We start from the raw sequence: 22,596 nt of genomic DNA, 5'->3' as shown, positions 1-22,596 counted from the left end.
GCGTTCCAAGAAAAACACTTGCTACCCACTGTAAAATACGGTGGAGGTTCCATCATGCTTTGGGGCTGCGTTGCCAATGCTGGCACTGGGAATCTTGTGAAAGATGATAGTGGCATGGATTCCACTCAAGATCAGCAGATTTATGAGAATAAAGTTCAAGAATCAGTTACGAAGTTGAAGTTAACGCCGGGGATGGATATTTCAGCAGGACAATGATCCAAAACACAGCTCCATATTTACTCAGGCATTCATGCACAGATATAATTACAATGTTCTGGAATGGTCATCCTAATCACCAGACCTGAATATCATTGAACATCTGTAGAGTAGAGTAGAGTAGCAAAGCAATATGTATAAAAAAGAAAATACCAGCTAAGGATGTACACATAGACTACTTACACATTCATAACGTCTCTAATAAAAAACCAAAACAACACTAAAACAACAATCAGAATCAATCTAATATTTTCATCTAAATGTTTGATGGAAGTGGGTATGAAAGAGTAAAACAGTTCAGTTTGTTTTTTGGGATTCTGAACCTTCTGAACCATCTTTGATTTGGACTGTGTGGAGAGACTGCCGAACACGGCGTCATCCCATACCTGATAACACTCTCCCTCGCTGCCTGATTTTTTTTTTTTCCTTTGTGAATGGGAAGATGTTTACATGCCCTTGACCAGATTTGATTAGAGTTTGATTTATAAGTTAACTCCGCTGCTTGTGAGCAGAAGATGCTGCTGCTGTGATTGGCTAAAAAATAGACATGGGAGGCAGCTACCCAATCATCTCGAAGAATTGTACTGAATGTCCCTCCCTTTTGTGAACACTTTCTACATGAGGCTTTCCAGATCAATTTGTATAGTCCAATTTGAACTCTACACTGTATCAATATGGTCTATAAGATGTTGCCTACTGTTGACATCCCAAGTATAATTAATTTATTTCAGTTTAGTCATAAATATATTAATGACTTGACTCAGTGGAGGAAGTAGCTGAGAGGAGGATGCTGTCCACGCTTACATCCCATCATGGACAACACCTTCCACCTTCTGCACAAGACTGTAGAGGAGCTGAGCAGCTCCTTTAGTGAAAGACTCTTTAGTGACACCCTCTTTATAAAAAGGAGCGCTGCAGGTCATTCATCCCTGCTGCAACCAGACTTTACAATGCAATAACTAACTAACAATAACTATTTAATACCCTGTGCAATAACTATATATATATATATATATATATATATATATATATATATATATATATATATATAGCACCTTCTTTCTTCTATTGAGCCTTCTATATAGCCTTGTCTTAATTTTATTTTGTAGCTTTTTTTGTTTGACCACAAGAGGGCGCCATTGTACTTTTTTTTTTTTTTTTTTTTTTTACAGCAAGATGGTAAATCAGGTTAGCTACTTTATGCCTTTGCTTTCCGGTTGGTATTTTTAGTTCTAAAAATTGAAGCCCCACACTTTTTGATTTAGTAGAGTATATCAAACATTTGGTGTATAAAACGATTCAACCCTATATTAACGATAATTGAACATTAACTGTCAACTTCTCCGTCGTTGATGTAAAAAACCGAATTTCTCAGGTTTTATTTTGAAAATCCAGAACGGAAATAATTTCCGTCAGCTTGACGGAGGTTGGTTGGGTCACGCTGCAGCCCCAGCCGGATGTTTTGTTGAGTCCAACCCTCGCCGAAGATGGGAGGATTCGGTGGTTTTACCTCCGAGCTGCCTCAGCCGCGTACCTGACCGGGTAAGTGGCCGAATTAGGCGGGAGCCGAGCGGGTGTGTTAACCGGAGGAGCTGCGTGGTGAAGCGGCAGGGAGCTGGAAGGGAGGTCGTGACGGTGTTGGGTTTCTGCGGTGGCCGTGCGCGCTGCTGCGCGCTCCCTTCCCAGAAACCTCTCATTTCTGGATAGTGGAGGACATCCTGGGGAGGGAGGCTGAAGGGCTGCATCTATTTAAACTACATATTGCTAAATAAATAAGCGATGAGGCAGAGAGGATGATAGGGAGAGAGGAGGCCAAGCTTCCACCTGTGGGGGTTATAGGAGGCATCCACCTGTTTGGTGTATATATATATATATATATATATATATATATATATATATATATATATATATATATATATATATATATATATATATATAAATATATATATATATATATATATAAACCTTAAGCCCTTGAAAGATATAAGTTACACTGATTGAAATTGGAGCTTTTAGTGCTGCTTTCTGTGCAGCATTCAGGGTTTAGGAAGCTCACAACAAAAGATTGCATTCTGCTGCTTGATGCATGCATGTTAGGATTTGCTTAAACCTATAGCCTCATATTCATAAAGTGTATTTTTTTCTCTGCTAATTTGACTTCTAGGTCACTTTTAAAGATTTGAATATTTACAAGTTCCAGATAATAAAATATTGAGAGAGATGTGAGCCAATTCAAAGCATCTCAGAAATAGCACATTTAACTTGTTTAACTACTTTTTTTTTTGTAGTCTTAAAAAAAAAAAAAAAAATACATATATATATATATATATATATATATATATATATATATATATAGGTAAAATGTTAAAGGCTGAAACAATTAATCGGATTCATCCATTATTGAAATAATCGTCAACTAACTTCAACTTAGACTTATTTTTTTTTATTTTGGACACACAAGTAGGCTATAAACAAAAAGAAATTTAGTTGAGAACAGCTCTCTATGCAATTTCATTTTTTTAAAGTGCAGCCTTAAAAAAGGAAAAAAATGCATAACTAATTTATAAATACATTAAAATTACATTTCTTTAAATACATTTTTAATTAAATTAAAAGAAATACATAAATGTATACATTAAAACTAATTTAGTACTCGATTAATCGTTGACTGGAGCATAGAGACTCTAAAAAGTGCATTTAGCTGACAGAGCGACCCACTTAGAGCATTAATTAAACAAAAATTAAAATAAATAAAAAGTTTGAGTTTCACCTGGTTTAATTTTGAAAAAAAAAAAGTCTTCTTTAAGACTGCAATTCTGTTGATTAATCGAATTGCAAAATAATTGTTGCAGAACTAAAAATGTTTTAAATTGTGTTCATATTTGAGGAAACCTCCGCCTCCATCTGGGCTCATTAATAAAAAGCAAAGGTCCTGCAGCAGTCGCTGGGGGAGCAGCACACCTGTTGGTCAGGACAGATGGCCTGAGCCTCTCCTGCTCTGACCAACTGTTTGCAAAAAGCTGGTGGATCGCTGCATCCTGCTCTTCCTTATCTGACACTTTGAGCAGATTTGGGAAGACATTTGATCGGGAAAAGGTCATGCGTTTAAATTCGGTGCTTTGTCGCATGATTTATGGATATATAGTTGACAAAATGACAAAAAGGACTTTAGGATTTCAGGTGTGGTTTGTGGACTTCTAAGAATGCTGCTCAGTTTGTGACACTGGAAAAAAGGTCCTCACTTAGCTGAACTGAACTTAGCTGAACTTAGCTGGAAGTACCAGGTTCTTTCTAAAGGAAAGCATTTAAAGCATTTAAATCATGATCTATTTGAAAAACAAAAGAAAAAAAAAACTCCAAAACAATCTCATCAAGCTGCTAGATATCAGCCAAGAGGAGAGATTTCTATTCTTTAGAAATCGTCTTGTAGAGATGCACCGATCTAATACTTATACTAGTACCCTTCGTGGGATAGTGTATATATATCTATATATATATATATATATTTTTTTTTAGATATTATGCACAACAATAGTTACAGCGATCTACATCAAGTTTCACTCGGCTACTATATTTAATATTAAAACATCTGTTTGCAGTGCACTTTTTTTTTTCTATTTGACCTATTTGACCTTTATTTAAGGTCAAATATGTCCCTTTTTCAAGGGAGTCCTGGCCAAGAGGCAGCAAAGTTCCATAATAAACAGAGATATGTTAAATTAAATGACAGGTACATGAAAAAACATATCAAGTGAAACAATTATAGATAATTGAGGCTGCTTCAAATTCTTTTACTTTGAACTTAAAAGCATTTCAAGATATAAAACTACAGTTTCTCTGTAAAAACTTCCACGCACAAGGAGCTGCTGTAGCTAAAGGCTTTCTTCCCTAGTTCTGCATAGACGTGTTATTTATATATTTTTTTGCCCCTAATGTAAACTTTATTTATTGATAAATAATATTAAATAACTTTATATCAGTGTTTAATTTCTTACCCTTTTTTTTAGCCTTTTGCCAATACACCCAGCACAGGAACTAGTTACCGGTGATGTTTTATTGTTTAAACTCTGCTGCTGAGGTGCCTAAGGTCCTTGGCTACCATAAAGTGTTTCAGATAGCTGTTATTAATCACTTGTTGCAGCAAGGCGGCTTTTTGCTTTCTAGATTTTGGCTGTGTTGTTTTGCCGCTATATTAAAGTGAATTGGATGCGCAGTGGGCGTCATGGAAACCAAAAGCAGCAAAGATTAGCGTTTCCCAGTCATCTGGCTGAAGTGTGCCACAACAATGCAGAACAGGAGCATAAACTTTCTGAGCCCCTTTACTCCCCACAGTATGTTTCTCTTCTCCCCTCCTGCACTCTCTTAAAGGACCAGCGTGCCCCCCCCTCCAGCCTGCAGCAGAACCACCCCCCAGTCTGAAACAATGAGAGAAGGGTGACTGTGGCGCTCCGCAGCCAGGTGTTCTCCATTGCCGCCCCGGGCCGTAATAGCAGCCGCCCTCACGCTGCAGCTGCCCTCCCCAGCTTCCCTTTGTGTGGCTCCATTGTTAAGTGGCCCACCCCCTCGTTGATTCATCGGCCACACAGGGGAAGCCCTTTCAGGCTAGGGACAGGAGTGTGTGTGTGCTGGAGACTACGCGTGCCTTAGGGAAGCAGGCATCTGCCCAGAGCCACTCCCCTCCTCCTCCGCCTCATGTCTCGGTGTAGGTCTGCTGCTCTCTGATTGGCGAAGAAGCTCCCACTTCAAAACCAAAAGAAAAAAACGGCAGACATTGTTATTCCATCTGTCCTGGCCGCTCATTGTCCAACCTGCCTGCTTCTTGCTCTGGAAGACACTTTGCACGCATGGAGCCGCCGTGCAGACTTTGGCTCCCGATTCCAAGCCCGTTTCACCTGTAGCGTTTTTCTCCTCTGCTTAGCGAAGATTAAAAATATGTGGAAATGAGACCCTCACATCTTGCTGGCTCCGGTGAGTGAGATGAGCCCCCACCTTTCTGCTGGTAATCTTAAATATGTTCTCATGGATGCTGATTTTGTAGAATAGTGAAGATGTGTGCATGACAATTCAACCAAATGCTGCAAAAGTTAGAAACCGATTTTGGTTGTTTTTTCTGGTTACAATCAAAAATGATGCAGCCTTCTTTCAGCCAGCTGATCATGTGTTGAGCAACACTTATAGAATAACCTTGAACTGTAACAATGGTATGATGGAAACAGTTTAGTAGGTTTCAAGCCCAGAGGCGTGGACTCTGCCCAGTAATTCTCATTCCTTCTTTCTGAGTCAGTTTCTCAGCGTTAAATATGCAGAGTCAAAGAATTTTGACTCTTTTAGAGTTAATAAAACAACAACTAGAGTAAGATATACATTATGTAGAGAGTTAATTTAACACTAATTCAGAGTGAGACCAAATTTACTGTGAGTTTATGAGTTACTGGTAGGTTTTCTACGTTGTTTTCCTGCTGCAGGGAACTTATTTTTCTTTCACTGAGGGTTCTGCATTCTCCTCAAACACTCTTAGTAGAAGTCATGGTGCGGTAAACTTTCCCCACATCATGGCACTTCCATCTCCATGCTTAGCTTTAGTTAGACCTTCCTGTTTTCTCCTTCTGATTGTGCAGACAGCTTAATTGTTGAATGTTCTGTTGAAACATTTTAGGATTTCTAGAGACTCCTGGCATGTTGAAGTTCGCCCTAGGGGCCAATCTGACACATCTATATAACATTTAGATTCTTTATTCTGCCTGTATTGTTTAAAACTTTGTAATAAATATTCTTATCTTGAAATATCTTGCAAAACATCGTCGCTTTACATGACTTAAAGCTCCAGTAAATGAGATCAGTGAGCTGAAATAAACGGTTTCTGCAAGCCTTGCATGGATCTTTATCTGAAAATAAAGGCCAGTGTTGCCTTAAAAAAAAAAAAAACAATGAAAGTAAGTGGCATTAGTCTGGTCAGGGAATATATAAATCCCTCCCAGCTTAGTGAACACTCTTCCTACAAATGTCTGACTGAGGCTGTTTATTTATCCAGAACATTTCAGTAGAGCAACAGAAAATATTTTATAAGTGCTGCACATGAAAAAACATACAAATAAAAGCACATTGCAGTGGCAAACAAAAAATTCAATGATTAATAAACACGAATATATATATATATATCTATATAGACAGAGGTCACTCTTGAGTAGATTTGTCTTTAAAATCGATTTGATTCAACATAAGGTTTTAGGGCTTTTACTGCTTCCAGATTATTGGAGCATTAGAACTAAAAGCTGCTTCTTCATGATCTGTTTCTGGGTATTCAGATTAGATTTAATCCAGAAGACCATAGAGGTATGTAATGTATTCTAGAGCTCAGCTGTTCAGTCATTTCTACACTAACAGAATAATTTTAAAGTTTGTTCTGTGAGATACAGGAAACCACTGTAAGAATTATAGAACTTGGTTGATGAGCTCTACTTTCTTCTTTTTTTTTTTCCCCAGAGGGAAACTGTCAGTACACTGTCACAAGTACAGAGAGTCACAAGTGCTGCACTCTCTACATTTATCCCATCCCCTTGGGGAGCAGTGGGCTGCCATTGTTTGACGCCTGAGAAGCAGTGTGGGGTTAAGGGTCTTGCTCAGGGACCCAGAGTGCAGAATTTGGGGATCGAACCGGGTACTTGCAAACTTCTCAGAGCACAAGCGCGCTGCTCAAACCACTAGGCCAACACTCCCTAGTGAGGAGGCATATCTGGGACACAAGTAGCAGCATTCTAGATCAGCTGTGTTCAGAGCGAACGCTGTGTCCGCAGGTAGTTTTCAGATGCACAGTGTTTACACCCTGGACCATGTGCTCACTATATAAAAAAAACAAATGTAGATTAAGAAAAGATCATGTTTCAGAGATATTAAAAATAATTTTTTAGGTCACCAAGAGGTCAACTATCCCCCATTAAGCTCCAGAAGAATCAAAATGATCACCTTACCGTAAATCCTCTAATATAGGATTGGGCCTTTATTTCACTCAGGTGCATCTTGGTCCAAAACATTGTTGGAAGGAGGCCAGAATTGGAGGCAGGCCTCTAATTCTATTTGAGCAAAACAGACTACGAGTGGAATGAATAAAAAAATTAAAATACTAGGTTAATTTATTGAAAAAGTACAGTTACCATAACGATATACAGAACATTATCAACAAATACTAGTAATTCAGACATCTTCAAGCAGCTTGCAGGCAAATTTTCTGGAATCTGACTTGCAAAACAAAGTTTAAAAAAAATGGGACAAAAACTGTTCTGCCATCAGAGCGACATTTTTTTTTGTTTTAGGCTAAGTGGAAGTAGGCGACAGTTATCATATATCTCAAGGGGAATTCAGAACAATGAAGGCCAACTAAATTCTGTAATTTTGACGCTGTTCACCACAAAGCAAACGTAGTGCATTGTAAACATTTTCCATGGTGATAATTATTCATAACAAAAGACAACTTAGAGGTTTAATCACCTAGCCGCTCACTCAAATTGTCTTGTTTAGTTTGAAGTAAAACAAAACCAAAAAGAAATTCTCCAATTCTGTTTAATCCTCCACAATTTCCCCCTGCTCTTCATCTCGCCCCATAATCTCATCACTTGTGGATCAGGACGATTGGGACGACTACGATCTCTGTGTAAGCATAGGAATTCCCATGCTAATGGCTTGGATTCGTTAGCAAACACTGCCCCCTGTGGTAGTTGTTAATATCACAAGTTGTTGAGGACTGCCCAGAAACATTGTTGGTTCTAATTATAGCCCCGGCCTGTATAAGAGTCCGGCCATTATTTACCTCCACCGATAGCGAGACAGGTCATTATTAGAGACCCGGCCGCTAATGGAATACAGGCCAATATTAGAGGATTTACGGTAATTCATTCATGCAGTAAAAATACTGTTTGGGCTGATTAGTTTTTTAGGATAGAATAAGTTTTAATTATGGCTGATGACGTCAACATCCCAGCAGATGTTAGTCCTTGGCTCGTTTTTGCATAACATCACTTGTCATTCCTGTGCTGTTATTGAGTATAAAAGTGGGGATGTTTACCTTATTTAGTGGCCGGAATGATTGTTTAATATTTAGTTAATCGCCAGCTTCCCACAGTCTTTGGACAACTTGCAACCCATGTCATTTCCTGTCAAGATCTCCCTTTTTTTTTATTTCACAATAAAAGCACAGGTGAAACTTAACTTTAAGCACTGCTGCAAAATTGTTTCCTATGAAAAACCTTGGAATCACTTTGGGGAGACCATAATTTTTTGGAAAAGCCCCAAAGCTCTGAAAAAAAGATTTAACTTTTGTTATTCCATCCTCTGATTTGGTCAGATTCGGCGGGACTTCCTAGTAAACACAGAGAGCGCCGATGCTGGGCAGTGTGCAGTGACAGACCATGCTGGAGGCGATTAAAAGTTCTTCTAGGACTAAATTAAAAAAGTTTTTTTTTAAAAGAACAAAAAAAATCTTGAGAGCATTCCTCATTTCCACCCTTTTAAAATTTCTCTGTATACCATTTTAAGTGAAAAAAGCTTCGCCTACAAGTGGTTCCTGATTGGCTGCTGTGTCGTGAATGTATAGTTCAGCTCATTTCAGCGTCAGCGATCACGGCTCCGTTCTCTCCGTGCCGTGCTGCTGTTTAACAACACCTCAGCTCTATCTAGTTGCATGAGAACGCACCATTAGGCAGACCTGTATTGAAACAAAGCCTAATTTATGCCTTTTTTTTTTTTTTTTTTTACATCTACTGGAGCATATTTAGTTACTTTAACAAAACCGTTTCATATTAGCAGGATAGGGACATTACTCATTTAATCCTGGAGATGTTTCTTAGGAGAAAGAAGGCCGACTTTTTTACTGTCCTAATGTTCCTCTGAAGGTTCAGGTCTAATTGGTGGTTTCCTAACTGAAGCTGTGCTAACATTTGAACACCTCATTAGGTCCAATAAAGAAGATTTTAGCATGACCATAAATTGATTTCTTTCATGCATTTGTCTAGGACCAGCCAGACAACACTAGACTAGAAAAAGAGGAAGTGTCAAGAACAAGGCGAACCCATAGAGACATAAACTGGAACAGATAAAATGGTTTGACACTTTTTAGTCTGGGTGCACAGAATCAAGTTTTCTGATGGATAGTTATGGATATCGTTGATTTTTGATTCAGATTAGGATCAAAGATTGTTATTGGGTCTGTTTGTGCTAAATTAAAGGATGATATTTGGTCACAATAAACCACATGATTTGATATAGTTAGGGAAAAAATATTGTTTTTACTGCATAATTCAACAGTTACTAACTAATGAAACAAAGTTGGAGATAATTACTAAAAGTGGAGTAATTGTTACATCTTAAGTGGTAGGAATGCTAAATGTATTGTTAATGTAATGTTAAAAATGTGGATAAAATAGTCTATTTTTTTAAACGTGTAAAATAGATTTCGTTTCTTTTTTTCTTTCTTTAGTCCAACTGTTTTTAATGTTCTTTTTTTGTTTCTGCATTTTTTATTTTATTTTATAAATTTTTTTCCTACTTGCTTTAATTCTGTTTTATTTTCCTATATTTTAATCACGTCAAGCACTTTGCATTGTCTTTGTACTGAATTGTGCTATACAAATAAATTAGCCTTGCCTTGAAATTACACAATGTTTTCAGTACATGGAAAAGGACCAGCCAGCCCCTCCCCCAGCTGTTGCTAAACTGTTTTTTTTTTTTTACTTTTCTCTGGATTTTTAATGTAGAAGCTCATTTTGAACAAACTATGCAGACATGCTGCCTGTTTCAGTTCCCCTTGCTGTAGTTTTAGTCTGAACTACAACTGAATAAAAAATATTCATAAAACATACAGTAAATGTTCACAGGCTTTAGTGTCCAATTTTTAAGCATTTTTGCTAAATGAAATATGATTCAGGGGTTTTTAACAAATAGCTGCTTTAAAATTGATCTTTTATTGAGTCATTTAAACGCAGATCAGGAGATCAGTGTCATAACTGATGGGTTAAGGTTCAGTAAATTGATACAGTAAATAATTTTTTGAATTTTTCCACCCAATTTAGGAGACGTTTATATATTTTTAAGAAATCCAAAATTTGACATTTAATGTAAGGGTAGAGAGGAGTGTTAGGGCGAGTCTGGGTGAACAGGAGACCCCAGGAGAGAAAACGACTCAGCAGACATCTGTTGCCCATCTCCATCTCCACCCCCAGCCGACTGTCCTCTTTTTTTTTACACTAACCTATGCACGGTGGTGGCCATGCAGGCACTGATGCTCTACCAGACAAGAGCCCCCTCCCCTCTCCTGAAAAACCGCCTTTTTAAACCCTCTCCCCCCTCCTCCACACCGTCTCTGCACAAGGCTGCGTTACATATTCATCAGTGGCTCCATCAAAGCCAGCAGCGCTGACGTTTGAAAGATGCAACCACCCAGAGATGAAGTCCTGCCTTGGTGTTGGCCCGTTTGGAGAGAAGAGGCGGGGAGGTGGGGGGAGTCGTCTGAGGCTTTTATAATGCGGTGAAAGCTTGGAACACATAATGGATGACTTTTTAATATCTGACAGTGAAAAGATCCAAATAAGAAGCTTTAATAGTCTGGTTGGATTAGGTTTGGGTTGGCTTTAATACTTTATCTGAAAAGGTTGTTATAAAATCCAACTATTGCTGTTTTAAATTATTATTTTACTAGTGTTAAAAATTACAGTTACTCTTGAATATGATGCAGCTGGTCTTTGTCGTCCATTTTCTGCAGATTTAGAGTAAATTTAGTTGTTAAAGTCGGGACTGATGCTCAAAGCTGATAGATTTGGATTTATTAGAGGTTTATCTTTTCAGATAAGCAGCTTTTAAGATTTGAAATGTGTCATGAAATCCTTTAGTCCTGCAAATCGATATGGGCAGAGTGCAGCATGGTTTAAATAATTTAGACTTGGGTATCTGGTTTACATTTTAACCCTAACAAATACTTTTGCAGTGAAACTCATCCTTAAATGTGTGGATGGTAGTTTTATGCCCTGTGTATTTGCAGCTGCAGGATTTGCTGCCTTGATGTTTCAATGCTGCTTGCATCCTTGAGTCTGAGGGCCGCTGGGAGAAGGGTATCTCGTCAGCAGGAGAAAGACAGAAAAAAAAAACGACCTACCTTTTTTATTTTTTAACAAAACCTATGAGTCACCTTCTGAGGTAGATCTTGTTTATGTGCTCATGGACGCCCACAGTGGTAAATGCCAAGGCCCTGATCCCATCCACTGCAGCTCTATTGTTGTCAGTGAGGCACACTTAAGCCCCGCTCGTCCCCCATATAGGACCCTTTTTTTTTTTTTTTTTGGACGAGTAGCCGGTTGAACGCTCCTGTCTTGGCATGCTTTCAACAGCTGTAGCTTAGCAACAGTAGCCTGGCAGCTCCTGTTTCATAAAATGCGCTCCACCCTGCCCCTGGCCCCCCTCCCAGTGCCTCTAAGTCACTTCACCTTTCCTCATATTGCTGTCCAGCTCATGTTTGACTTATTCTCAGGAGTGCAATACAAAAATAAAACACAAAAAGAAAACAGGTTTTTCTACCTTATCTTACCTGCACAAACTGTGAAACAAAGAAAAGCAGGGATTGACTGTCTCAACAAACAGAAGAGTACCCTTTTTTTGTGGTTTTAACAAAAAAGTACCTCCAGTTAATACATATCACATAATACGGTGCATGTTATTGAAAGGAGTACTAAAAATTAAGCATGTTTTGATAGTTTTCCATAAACTTAAAAGCTCTAAGCTTGCAGCTTTAGTTTTTAAAAATGTTATAATATATGCTTACATTGCCACATGTTCAAAAACAGGGATGGTAAACATTAAGATGCACCAATCAGAGTTCAGAGCGTTAGGATTCACCAATCAGAGCTCAGAACATTGATAGGCACCATTAAGAGCTCAGAATGTTGTTAAGGTGCACCAATCCGAGCTCAGAACATTAAGACGCACCAATCCGAGCTCAGAACATCAAGACGCACCAATCAGAGCTCAGAATGTTGTTAAGACGCACCAATCAGACCTCAGAATGTTGTTAAGACGCACCAATCAGAGCTCAGAATGTTGTTAAGATGCACCAATCAGAGCTCAGAATGTTGTTAAGACACACTAATCAGAGCTCAGAATGTTAAGATGCACCAATCAGAGCTCAGAATGTTGTTAAGACGCACCAATCAGAGCTCAGAATGTTGTTAAGACGCACCAATCAGAGCTCAGAATGTTGTTAAGACGCACCAATCAGAGCTCAGAATGTTGTTAAGATGCACCAATCAGAGCTCAGAATGTTGTTAAGATGCACCAATCAGAGCTCAGAATGTTGTTAAGATGCACCAATCAGAGCTCAGAATGTTGTTAAGACGCACCAATCAGAGCTCAGAATGTTGTTAAGACACACTAATCAGAGCTCAGAATGTTGTTAAGACGCACCAATCAGAGCTTAGAATGTTAAGATGCACCAATCAGAGCTCAGAATGTTGTTAAGACGCACCAATCAGACCTCAGAATGTTGTTAAGATGCACCAATCAGAGCTCAGAATGTTGTTAAGACGCACCAATCAGAGCTCAGAATGTTGTTAAGATGCACCAATGAGAGCTCAGAATGTTGTTAAGACGCACCAATCAGAGCTCAGAATGTTGTTAAGAAGCACCAATCAGAGCTCAGAATGTTGTTAAGACGCACCAATCAGAGCTCAGAATGTTGTTAAGATGCACCAATCAGAGCTCAGAATGTTGTTAAGACGCACCAATGAGAGCTCAGAATGTTGTTAAGACGCACCAATCAGAGCTCAGAATGTTGTTAAGAAGCACCAATCAGAGCTCAGAATGTTGTTAAGACGCACCAATCAGAGCTCAGAATGTTGTTAAGATGCACCAATCAGAGCTCAGAATGTTGTTAAGACGCACCAATCAGAGCTCAGAATGTTGTTAAGACGCACCAATCAGAGCTCAGAATGTTGTTAAGACGCACCAATCAGAGCTCAGAATGTTGTTAAGACGCACCAATCAGAGCTCAGAATGTTGTTAAGACGCACCAATCAGAGCTCAGAATGTTGTTAAGACGCACCAATCAGAGCTCAGAATGTTGTTAAGATGCACCAATCAGAGCTCAGAATGTTGTTAAGACGCACCAATCAGAGCTCCGGTTCGAATCCGGCCTGTGGTCCTTTCCCGTGTGTCTCTCCCCCTCTCATACCCCCTTTCCTGTCCATAAAAACAAGCCACTACTGCCGTAAAAAAAAAAAAAAACGTTGTTACACTGCACCAATCAGAGTGTTAAGATGCACCAATCAGAGCTCAGAACATTTAAGGCGGGCTTACACTGCGATTTTTGTGCCATTTTTGGGCAGACTTTTCAGTCGTGAAAGTTGTGCAAGCCTGATCGTGCTTCGTGTAGTGTTCAGGGGGTAACAAGGGGCGATCAGCCTCTCACAACCACCTCCCGATCAAGAATAGTGAGGTCGGGATAAAATCAAACACGTTTATTTTTCAGTCGACCGTCGTGTGCAAATGGCTCAGGTTGGCATGCCAAACAAGGATTCTTCTTCTTCCTGTCAGATGAAAACACAGCAGCATGGCAGGGTGCGGGTGAAATGGAATTCTTTCTGTAAAATTTCTTTTCTTCTGTCTTTGTCCAAATATGTCGTCGCCTTTTCTTTTTAAGACTTTCACTCCAAAATTGCCAAGGCGGCTCATTTCACTGTAGTGAGCTTTATACTCATTTTCTACTGGTTTGGTTTCCGAATAGATGAGTCCCTGTAGTGCCATCTCTCTCTGGGGCTGAGCCCGATGTGGTTTTTAGACGTGCAGTGTGAGCAGGTGGATTGGATCAGAGCGTCGGGCCTCACGTGCATCATGAGCTGTGAACTCACACTGTACGATGAGGTCGTATACTGCAACTAATAAATAATTTTGAGAATTAATCTGTTGTTAATTTTTTCTATTAACAACTGAAATGCAAAACGTTCCGTAAAGATTTTTTACCACGAACCCATCAAACAGTTTTACCGTTGCTTTAATCAAATTGCTGCAGAGCTGTAACAGGATAACCCCCCCACATGATATCAGATCACCTTAGTGTGCGAGGGAGCATATGGTTAATAATAGGTTATATTGGGTTAAATCAAGTGTGTGTGTCTGTGTGGGGGGGGGGTGATAACGGCTGGATGTCTTGTTTTAGATAAACGGTTCCTCTGTAGATTGATGCGCCGTGGCGTGGCGCTTTTTAAAACACACTGAGGTCAGCTTCTGTTTGGGTGGGGGAGTCCATTAATCAGAGTTAGAGGCCCCCGTGGTTCTTTGTGTCTGTTAGGAGAGTAGGTGGTGGTGGGGGGGAGGTTTCGCGCCAATGCGGTCAGTCAGAGCCATAGTGAATTACATCATATATTTACTGGAATGGAAAAACGAGAGTAATTTATGGTGAACAAAAGCGACGTAAAGGCAGCTCCTGTGACAGATGTCACCCAGAGCCTCATAGAAGTTCAAGCAGGGATTTACCCACTTACTCTGTCAGCTCAGGATGCAGAACAATGACATTCAAAGCCCTAAATGTGACTTTAGCTGATGAGCTTCTCTCCGTCTCCTCCTTCAGGCTCAGATGAGTGGAGCTTTGTGAAAGAGCGCTGCTCCGCCCGGTGTGCTGGATGTCTTTGACGGATCCATGGGCCAGAAGGACCATGTGGAGGCGGGAACGGGCCACATCCTGGATCTGGGGCCGGACCTGGAGTATCTCCACGTAGCCGGGGCCGACCGGCAGGCTGGCGACGTCGACGAACCCCCTGCTATGGATGAGCAGGGGGAGAGCTTCACCAAAAAGGCTACGCTTGGTTCTCCTCCGGCGACAACGCCAGAGGAGAGCGGCGAGCGTGATGGAGAGGGGAGGCCGACGCCTGTGGAAGACGCAGACGGAGGGGAGGTCACGCACACCTTCAGCAAAAACAGCCACCAGCCGCTGTGCCGCACGCCGTGTGTGGATTTGGGGACAGAAGGACCTCCGGAGTCTCCGTCTGATCTCTCAGGAGAACCCGAGCATGAATCGCCCGAACCCCCAGCCGACCCCACGGCATCAGAACCAGAGCCCACGCCGGGAGGGAAGGACTACCAGACCAAGCTGGAGTTTGCCTTAAAACTGGGCTACTCTGAGGTGACCGTGCGTCAGGTGCTGTCCAAGCTGGGACCCGACACCCTCATCAACGACATACTGGGCGAACTGGTCAAACTGGGCACCAAGTCGGACGGCGAGCAGCCAGCGTCAGCCTTGACCTCTACCTCATCATCTTCATCATCGTCGTCTTGCGGCTGCTCTGATGTGCCGGAGAGGTCGGACTCGCCGTTACCCTCAGAATCTCTCTGCGACCAGGACAACCTGCGGCCGATCGTGGTGGACGGCAGCAACGTGGCCATGAGGTGAGGTGGAGCACTATGAAACATCTCATCCCCGGACATCCTTCATGACTTTTCCAACATCTCTTGAAATAAATCACTGATTCCTAAAGGTGCGGTCGTGACCCCATTTGCGACCAGATAATTAAACTAAATAATACAAAAACAGATTAAATTGTTAAAAGATGTAGGACTAAAACTCTAGAAATAAAAACTACAATTGATTCTTCTTCCTACAAATAAAATACAATTCAAGAACACATTGTTTCTTTATGACATATGTATTACATTTTGCCACTTGCAATTCATTTAAAATGCATAATGAATTTATTTTCTATATTCCATTTTTTGTATTTATTTATGTCAGTTTGCCAAAAGTATCTTTTTAGATTAATAGTTGCATTTCAAATGTTGTTCTTTAGTGAAAATGTCACTTTATGGTACTGTACAAAGTTATTATTTTACATGTTTTTACTAAATCCAAGTGAATAATTAAACAAATAAACAGCTGACCTTTTAAATAAACAAGACAAACTAGCTCCCAATGTATCCAATGTATCAATCAATTACTAAAGTTGTTGCCCTATAACAATATTTGTAAGAATATAATTTATAATCATTTATATTATCAAACCCATTGTTTATTACGGTATATAATCCCAGAGCACATTACACCAGGCTGTATTTGGAGGGTATAGTTGGACTGATGCAGGTTTATTATTATTATATTATTGGATAAATCTAAAGCGATTTGACTGTTTTAGAAAAGAAAATCTCTAAAAAGTCTCTAAAAACATAATTATTGGAATAGAGTTATGATTAATGAATAAAACAAGCAAATGGAAGAAGTATAAAACACAAAATGCATTGCTGTGTCAGCGATGCAGCATCTGTTAAAGGTCTAAAAGAAATTATGTCCTTTAGAAGTTTTATTTGTTTTTTTTTTCTTCCGAAATGTGAGGCTTAAGCTTAAGACATGACTTTATCAACCTTTACTTGACTCTAAAGGCTCTGATCAAAACTATTACTTGAAATTAAGATCTTATCAGACTCTGTTGAAATCTTATTTTTCTGTGTTGTTCCAATTTGAAACACTAGGTGTCACTATTTTAACTCCTTTTTAGGCTAAAAGGTTAGTTATATCCTGATTCTCTGAGGATAAAGCATTTAATTCACAGTGAAACCAACCAACCTTTCTAAAAGGTTCCTTACTTATTTCCTTTTTTGTTTCAATACTTTATCTACTCGGGAAGGATAAAAAAAAAAATAAAGAAACTGCTGCTCTTTTAAGGCTTTGTTTGTTATTGATAAAAGTTAGTTATGTCAGATAAAATGACCCCATCTGTCTGAGGGTATACAAATTATGTTTTTTTTTTGTTTTTTTTACTTTACATGCATAATTATTTTGTCCAAGTATCTGAATGTATCTAATGTGAATTTTGAACAATTAATTATTAAAAAACTAATAAAAGTAGCAGAGCAGTTAAAGATTTTACTCAAGTCAAAGCAGCTTTTCTGCAGAATGTTACTTAAGTGAAGTTAAAATATAAGTACCTATACAGTCTATTACACATATAGAAATATATTTCCTGTTAATGGCACTAAAATCTATATCTTCAACAATTTATTGGAATATAGTGTAAAATTCAGCTTGATTAAAAGCAGAACTCACGAATACTCAAGGGGATTTTTGTCACAGGAAAACAGGCAAGAAGTGTTACATTATAATTCGAAAGAAAAAATATCCAACCACTTAGTAGGATTATTTTGATTTTGTTAGCAAACAAAGATTTATTAAAAAATAATAATAAAAAATCGCACTATTACCAAGAATCCAAAGTTTCATTCAATAATATTTCAATATAAATAGATCAATAACCCAAAAACCTTCACAACCATTTTATAAGTAAACTCAAAATCTCAATTTATATTTGCTAAAAGGAAACAAAAACAACCCTAATAACTGAAAGTCCAAAACTGTCCGTTCTTTTTATTTTTATTAATAATGTCCTAACAGGAGTTCCATATGTTCCGAATTTAAAGTAAAATCCTGGAAGCGTTTAAGCCCAAAGTCCGTTCCAAAACGAAAAGTCCGAACGACAACGAAGGGATAGTTAATGGGGGACGTCTGGTGGGTAGGAGGTCACATTTAGTGTCATTAGATGGATTTATAACGTGGTGCCTCTCCTGTACCGTACAGCCACGGGAACAAAGAGGTGTTTTCCTGCCAGGGCATCCAGCTGGCTGTAGACTGGTTCCTGGAGCGTGGCCATCAGGACATCACGGTTTTTGTACCTGCTTGGAGGAAAGAGCAGTCCCGCCCCGACGCTCCGATAACAGGTCAGTAAAAATACTTTAAAAGAACTCCTACATTTATATTGTGACCTTTGCTTTAATCTTCCCTTAACGACTATCCCTTTCAGACCAGGAGATCCTGCGGCGGCTGGAGAAGGAAAAGATCCTGGTCTTCACCCCCTCGCGGCGCGTTCAAGGTCGGCGCGTGGTCTGTTATGACGATCGCTTCATTGTCAAGCTGGCTTATGAGTCAGACGGCATCATCGTCTCCAATGACAACTACAGAGACCTGGCCAATGAAAAGCCCGAGTGGAAGAAATTCATAGATGAGCGTCTGCTCATGTATTCCTTCGTCAATGACAAGTACGTTTTCTGCTGCAGAGGTTTTGCTCTCAGATAGAAAAAGGATGATCAAACCTTGTTTATCTGATATTTCTTCAGATTCATGCCTCCAGATGATCCTCTTGGACGTCACGGCCCCAGCTTAGACAACTTCCTGAGGAAAAGGCCCATCATGCCTGAGCAGAAGAAACAACCCTGTCCATATGGTGAGAAAAATAGCAGATAAAGTTATTTTTGAATCCATTACTCATGAATATTTTAGCAGTTTCCCTGCTCAAACATACCTGGTTCAATGAATAGCCCCTTGTTGGGTCTCTGCAGAGCTTGACATGCTGAATAGGGCTTTTATCTGGTGTGTGTTGGATTTGAAATGCATCTAAAAGTTGAGAGATAATGGCTCTAGTATACTGGAGTTGGAGACTGCTACGTGCTGAATTCAATCTGAGACGAATTGCATCTTTCTGTTTTAGGAAAGAAGTGCACATATGGCCACAAGTGTAAGTACTACCATCCCGAGAGAGGAGCTCAGCCTCAGCGCGCTGTGGCCGACGAGCTGCGGGCCAGCGCCAAGGGCTGCGTCCCCTCCAAGAACCAGGGGGATGCTGGATTGGTGAAGAGCCACAGCGTGCCAGCTGGCACCATCGAGGCAAAGAACGGCGCCCTAAAAAGGCAGTCGGATCCCAGCATTCGAGCTCTGTCGTACAGCGACGCTGAGGAGAAGCTATTGGCCAAAAGTAGGTTGGAAAGTCAGAAGAGCAACGTAGGAGGGAGCAGCAGCAGCTCCAGTAGTAGCGTTGGCTGCGGCGGGGGTTTAACTATGGGAGGGCCCCCGTCTGCTTTTAGCCTTCTGCAGGACCAGCAGTCCAGATCAGGTGGGCATCTTCCTGCCCCCGCCCATGATCTCTACCCGCACTGTGAGTCTCCAGACTTAAGCTACTACTCAGTAACACGGGCCTACTCTGGCCTGAGCCTCTCCTCCCGGCGAAGCCCGGACTGCCGCTACCCCAACGATCAGGACCTACGGCACGGCTCCATGGGCTCAGCTGGCTCTGAATGCGGGAGTGAAAGCAGCGTCAGTTGTGGCAGCAGTGACTCCTATAGCGACAGATCCTGTCCCGGATGCTCCGCCGATACTTTAATAGAAGAAAACCTTATTTTCCATAACCCCCCCAGCCACCTCTACACCCATCATGTCCCCCCCTCTAACCATGAGCTGTGCAGCCTTCATGCTGCAGATTACCCAAACATCCAACACAACCACTCCTCTAATCCAATTCATTCCTACCACCTGGGCTCTGCTTGTGGACAGAGCTGCGTTCATGAGCCGCCGCCATCAGAGGTACCCCCTAAGCGGCCCCTCTACCCGCTGCCCCCTCACCTCCAACACCAGCCCCTAGCTGCTCGCTCCAGCTGCCCCGGCGACTACCAGTCTCTGCCTCAGTCCAACCGTCAGCCCCCCGGCTCCCCCGTCGGCCGCTGCCTGGCGCCCACGCGAACCGAAAGTGTATCCGACTCCCGCCTGTACGAACATCTCTCTGCGTCTCACCATCACCATCGACCGAAAGCTCTGCCCAGCTGGGAGACTTACTATAGACAACCATCGCTGCCGCCGCCGAGGTACGAGCCGTCGGCCTATCAGAGTCTCCCCGATACGCATCAGACATCTTGGCACCCACCGGGATGGCCCCAAGAGGGCTACAGCCAGCATCACTCGTCTCACCCAGCTCTGCACCCGTCCCCCACACGCTACCGAAGCCACCCCCCACCATCGGCCCCCTCTCCACACCCGCCTTACCCCCCTCACAGCTCCCATCTTGGATTTCCCCCACACCCTCCACCTCCATACAGGCCACAGCACCCCGAGTCTCCAGTGCACGGCCGCTATGAAGACGCCAGGGAGAAGGTGTACATAAACCTTTGCAACATCTTCCCCTCAGAACTGGTAAGCCGGGTAATGGCCAGGAGCCCCCACGTCATGGACCCCCAGCAGCTGGCTGCCGCCATCTTGGCAGAGAAAGCTCAGAGTGGCTACTGATTAATGGCCTCCCATGTGAACAATCACTCTAAATAAGTAGTTTGAATAAAAAAGAAAAGGAAAAACACATGAAACTTTAATGTTAAAGATGTAGGCCAATTTTTGAAAAACACCTCAAAAGATAATCAATGCTGACTGTAGCAACAATTGTTTTAATCTTCAACCAACTCAAAACATCACTTTTTAAAACGCATTTATAAAAAGGAAAGGGGGAAAAAAGCATTTTTACATTTCTGCCCAAAGGAAACTATTTGATTCAAAGGAAACTCATTAAAGAAATAGAGTTCCTACACAAGAAGCTATATTAACCTTATCTAAAGCAACACTGTAACATTTAGCCACTAGGGGTCACTAGAACACTAACTTGGAAGTTAAGTGAGCTGAAAGCAGCCGGAAACGCTGCAGTTTGGCAAAAATAAACAAATACTCTGAGAAGTTTGAAATGTGGACCACTCATGGAGGTATTTATTAAATCCAAGGCTGCATTCACCCTCTAGATTAAATCCTACACCAGAGAACCAAAATATGTCAGATTAGATTATGTGTTTTGTTACCCAACAACAAACTTTAGCCTAGTCACATGCTCATTCAGCAACAGATCCGACCGTCTCATGCTACATAGACGCCCGTAGCATCGATTTTATTTATATTATTACTTGTGTGAAAAACAGTTAGTGTTTCTTTTATTCTGTCATTTAATAACTGTGTGCATTAAGGTGAGCAGTCATTTTCAGTCCAACCTGAAAAGCGCCTTTACCTGCAATAAAGTCAGATATCATGTTTTTAAATGTTGGAAGATAATTTGCTTTTACTAAATCTGCTGCCCTTTCAGTCTGTTTTGGGGGCTGAAAGAAAGGCAGCGCTTTACTTTTTTATATGTATAAGTTCAGGCTTTTCACAATTTAACATACATTTGTATTCACATAGTCACATTAAGTGGTTGGTTCACAATTAAATAGTCACCATAAATGTTTTTTTAAAGAAATCCTTTGTCCCTCCGCCTGTTACATCTGAGCATTATGGATTTTGTGATTTTCTGCTACAGTTCAACCTAAATTGGTTTATTCTTACAGTCACTGTGTGCTTTGTGGGTTTCCGTTCCCATGGTTGTAACGAAAAGATGGGTGTTCTAAATGTTGTCGTTTTATTGAGACAACAGTCTTTTTGGTCAGAGTTGTATGCCGTAGAGATGGGTGACCCTGTCCTGTGTACCTTAGTTTTAGTAAGGGACATCTCTATCTCTCTCTCTGGGCCCTGAACTTTTGGGTCAACCCTGGTTATCTGCTTCAGCTCCGACGCTTCATGGACAGCAACTGTAAATATATTTAACCGTTTCCTCCTCTTTGCTTTCCGGGCAGTAGAGTCCGCCGTCGTCTGGAGCAGATCCCAGCTGAATTCACGCTAGACGGAGAAAAAAGAAAAAACCTGTTTGATACAAATTGTATCATGAACTAAGTCGCTGATGTTATATACAGTACTTGAACTTGTTGATGCGTGTCTATCAAACTCTCTTAATGTATTGCTATATGACAAAGTGCATCAATAATAGCTCTTTTTTTTTTATTTATCCCAATCTTACAACTTTTTATTGTTAAAAATATCTTTGAGACAATTAATTTCAGTATTTTTTAAGAAATAGTTGTAGACCTACTATGTTTAGGTGTCAACTACATTACCTGTTTTCACCTTAGCTGGCTTAATTGTATTATTGTAATCGCTGGTAAAGATTTGTAAAAAGAAAGAGGCCCTATTGATCATGGTATTTTGTCATGAGTAAATCAATATTTTCTGTTTCCCTGAGATGGAAACAACTGAAAATAACTCATTCCTACAGCAACAGTTAAAAAGTGAAACAGCAACAGAGCTTTTTACACATCTACACCAGTGTGAGCAATAATAGTCAAAGCTGATTCTAATAATTAGGGAAACATTTGGTGATCTACAGCCTTATTTTACTCTGAGGTTGGGGCCACTAGCATTATGTCAGGTCTCTTCCAAGTCATTATTTCAGTGAACTTAAACCATTGGGCCGATATCCATGTGGCCATTTTGAATTTCTCTTAACACCCAAATTTCATGATTTCCATCAGTCATGGCTACACATATACAAACACACTTTTTACACTTTAAGGACTTTATGATTTAGAGTTCCTCTATATTTACAACAAACAAGATGATTATTAAGTTCATTAAAAAATCCCAAGGAAAAAAAAAGTATTGAAACCTAATGTATTCCTTAAGCCACATAAACAGTGGTCCTAGTTGCATTTATAAATTCTTAAAGTAGGCATTGTTTTTTTTTTAATTGCTAAACT

General features: G+C 40.5%; 1 protein-coding gene across 3 annotated transcripts; it reads left to right on the top strand.

The window, feature by feature from the left end:
* The first annotated feature begins 1,605 nt into the window (after positions 1 to 1,605).
* Positions 1,606 to 20,340, top strand: LOC119778414 (probable ribonuclease ZC3H12C). 3 transcript variants are annotated; one of them, XM_038277656.1, is made up of 6 exons: positions 1,606 to 1,758; positions 14,819 to 15,633; positions 17,810 to 17,949; positions 18,033 to 18,267; positions 18,346 to 18,452; positions 18,717 to 20,340. In XM_038277656.1, the coding sequence occupies exons 2-6, from the start codon at positions 14,888 to 14,890 to the stop codon at positions 20,279 to 20,281; spliced, it is 2,793 nt and encodes a 930-aa protein (XP_038133584.1). In that variant the 5' UTR covers positions 1,606 to 1,758; positions 14,819 to 14,887; the 3' UTR covers positions 20,282 to 20,340. The 3 variants fall into 3 exon arrangements, with proteins under 3 accessions (XP_038133584.1, XP_038133726.1, XP_038133656.1); XM_038277798.1 differs by lacking the exon at positions 1,606 to 1,758 and adding an exon at positions 4,727 to 5,215; XM_038277728.1 differs by lacking the exon at positions 1,606 to 1,758 and adding an exon at positions 4,728 to 5,184.
* The last annotated feature ends 2,256 nt before the right edge of the window (positions 20,341 to 22,596 follow it).

This window comes from Cyprinodon tularosa, unplaced genomic scaffold, assembly GCF_016077235.1.
Source record: "Cyprinodon tularosa strain WSP-4 unplaced genomic scaffold, ASM1607723v1 ctg1, whole genome shotgun sequence".
Lineage (NCBI taxonomy): Eukaryota > Metazoa > Chordata > Actinopteri > Cyprinodontiformes > Cyprinodontidae > Cyprinodon > Cyprinodon tularosa.
Note: the sequence above shows the minus strand (reverse complement) of the source record. Positions and strands in the feature narration are given on the sequence as shown.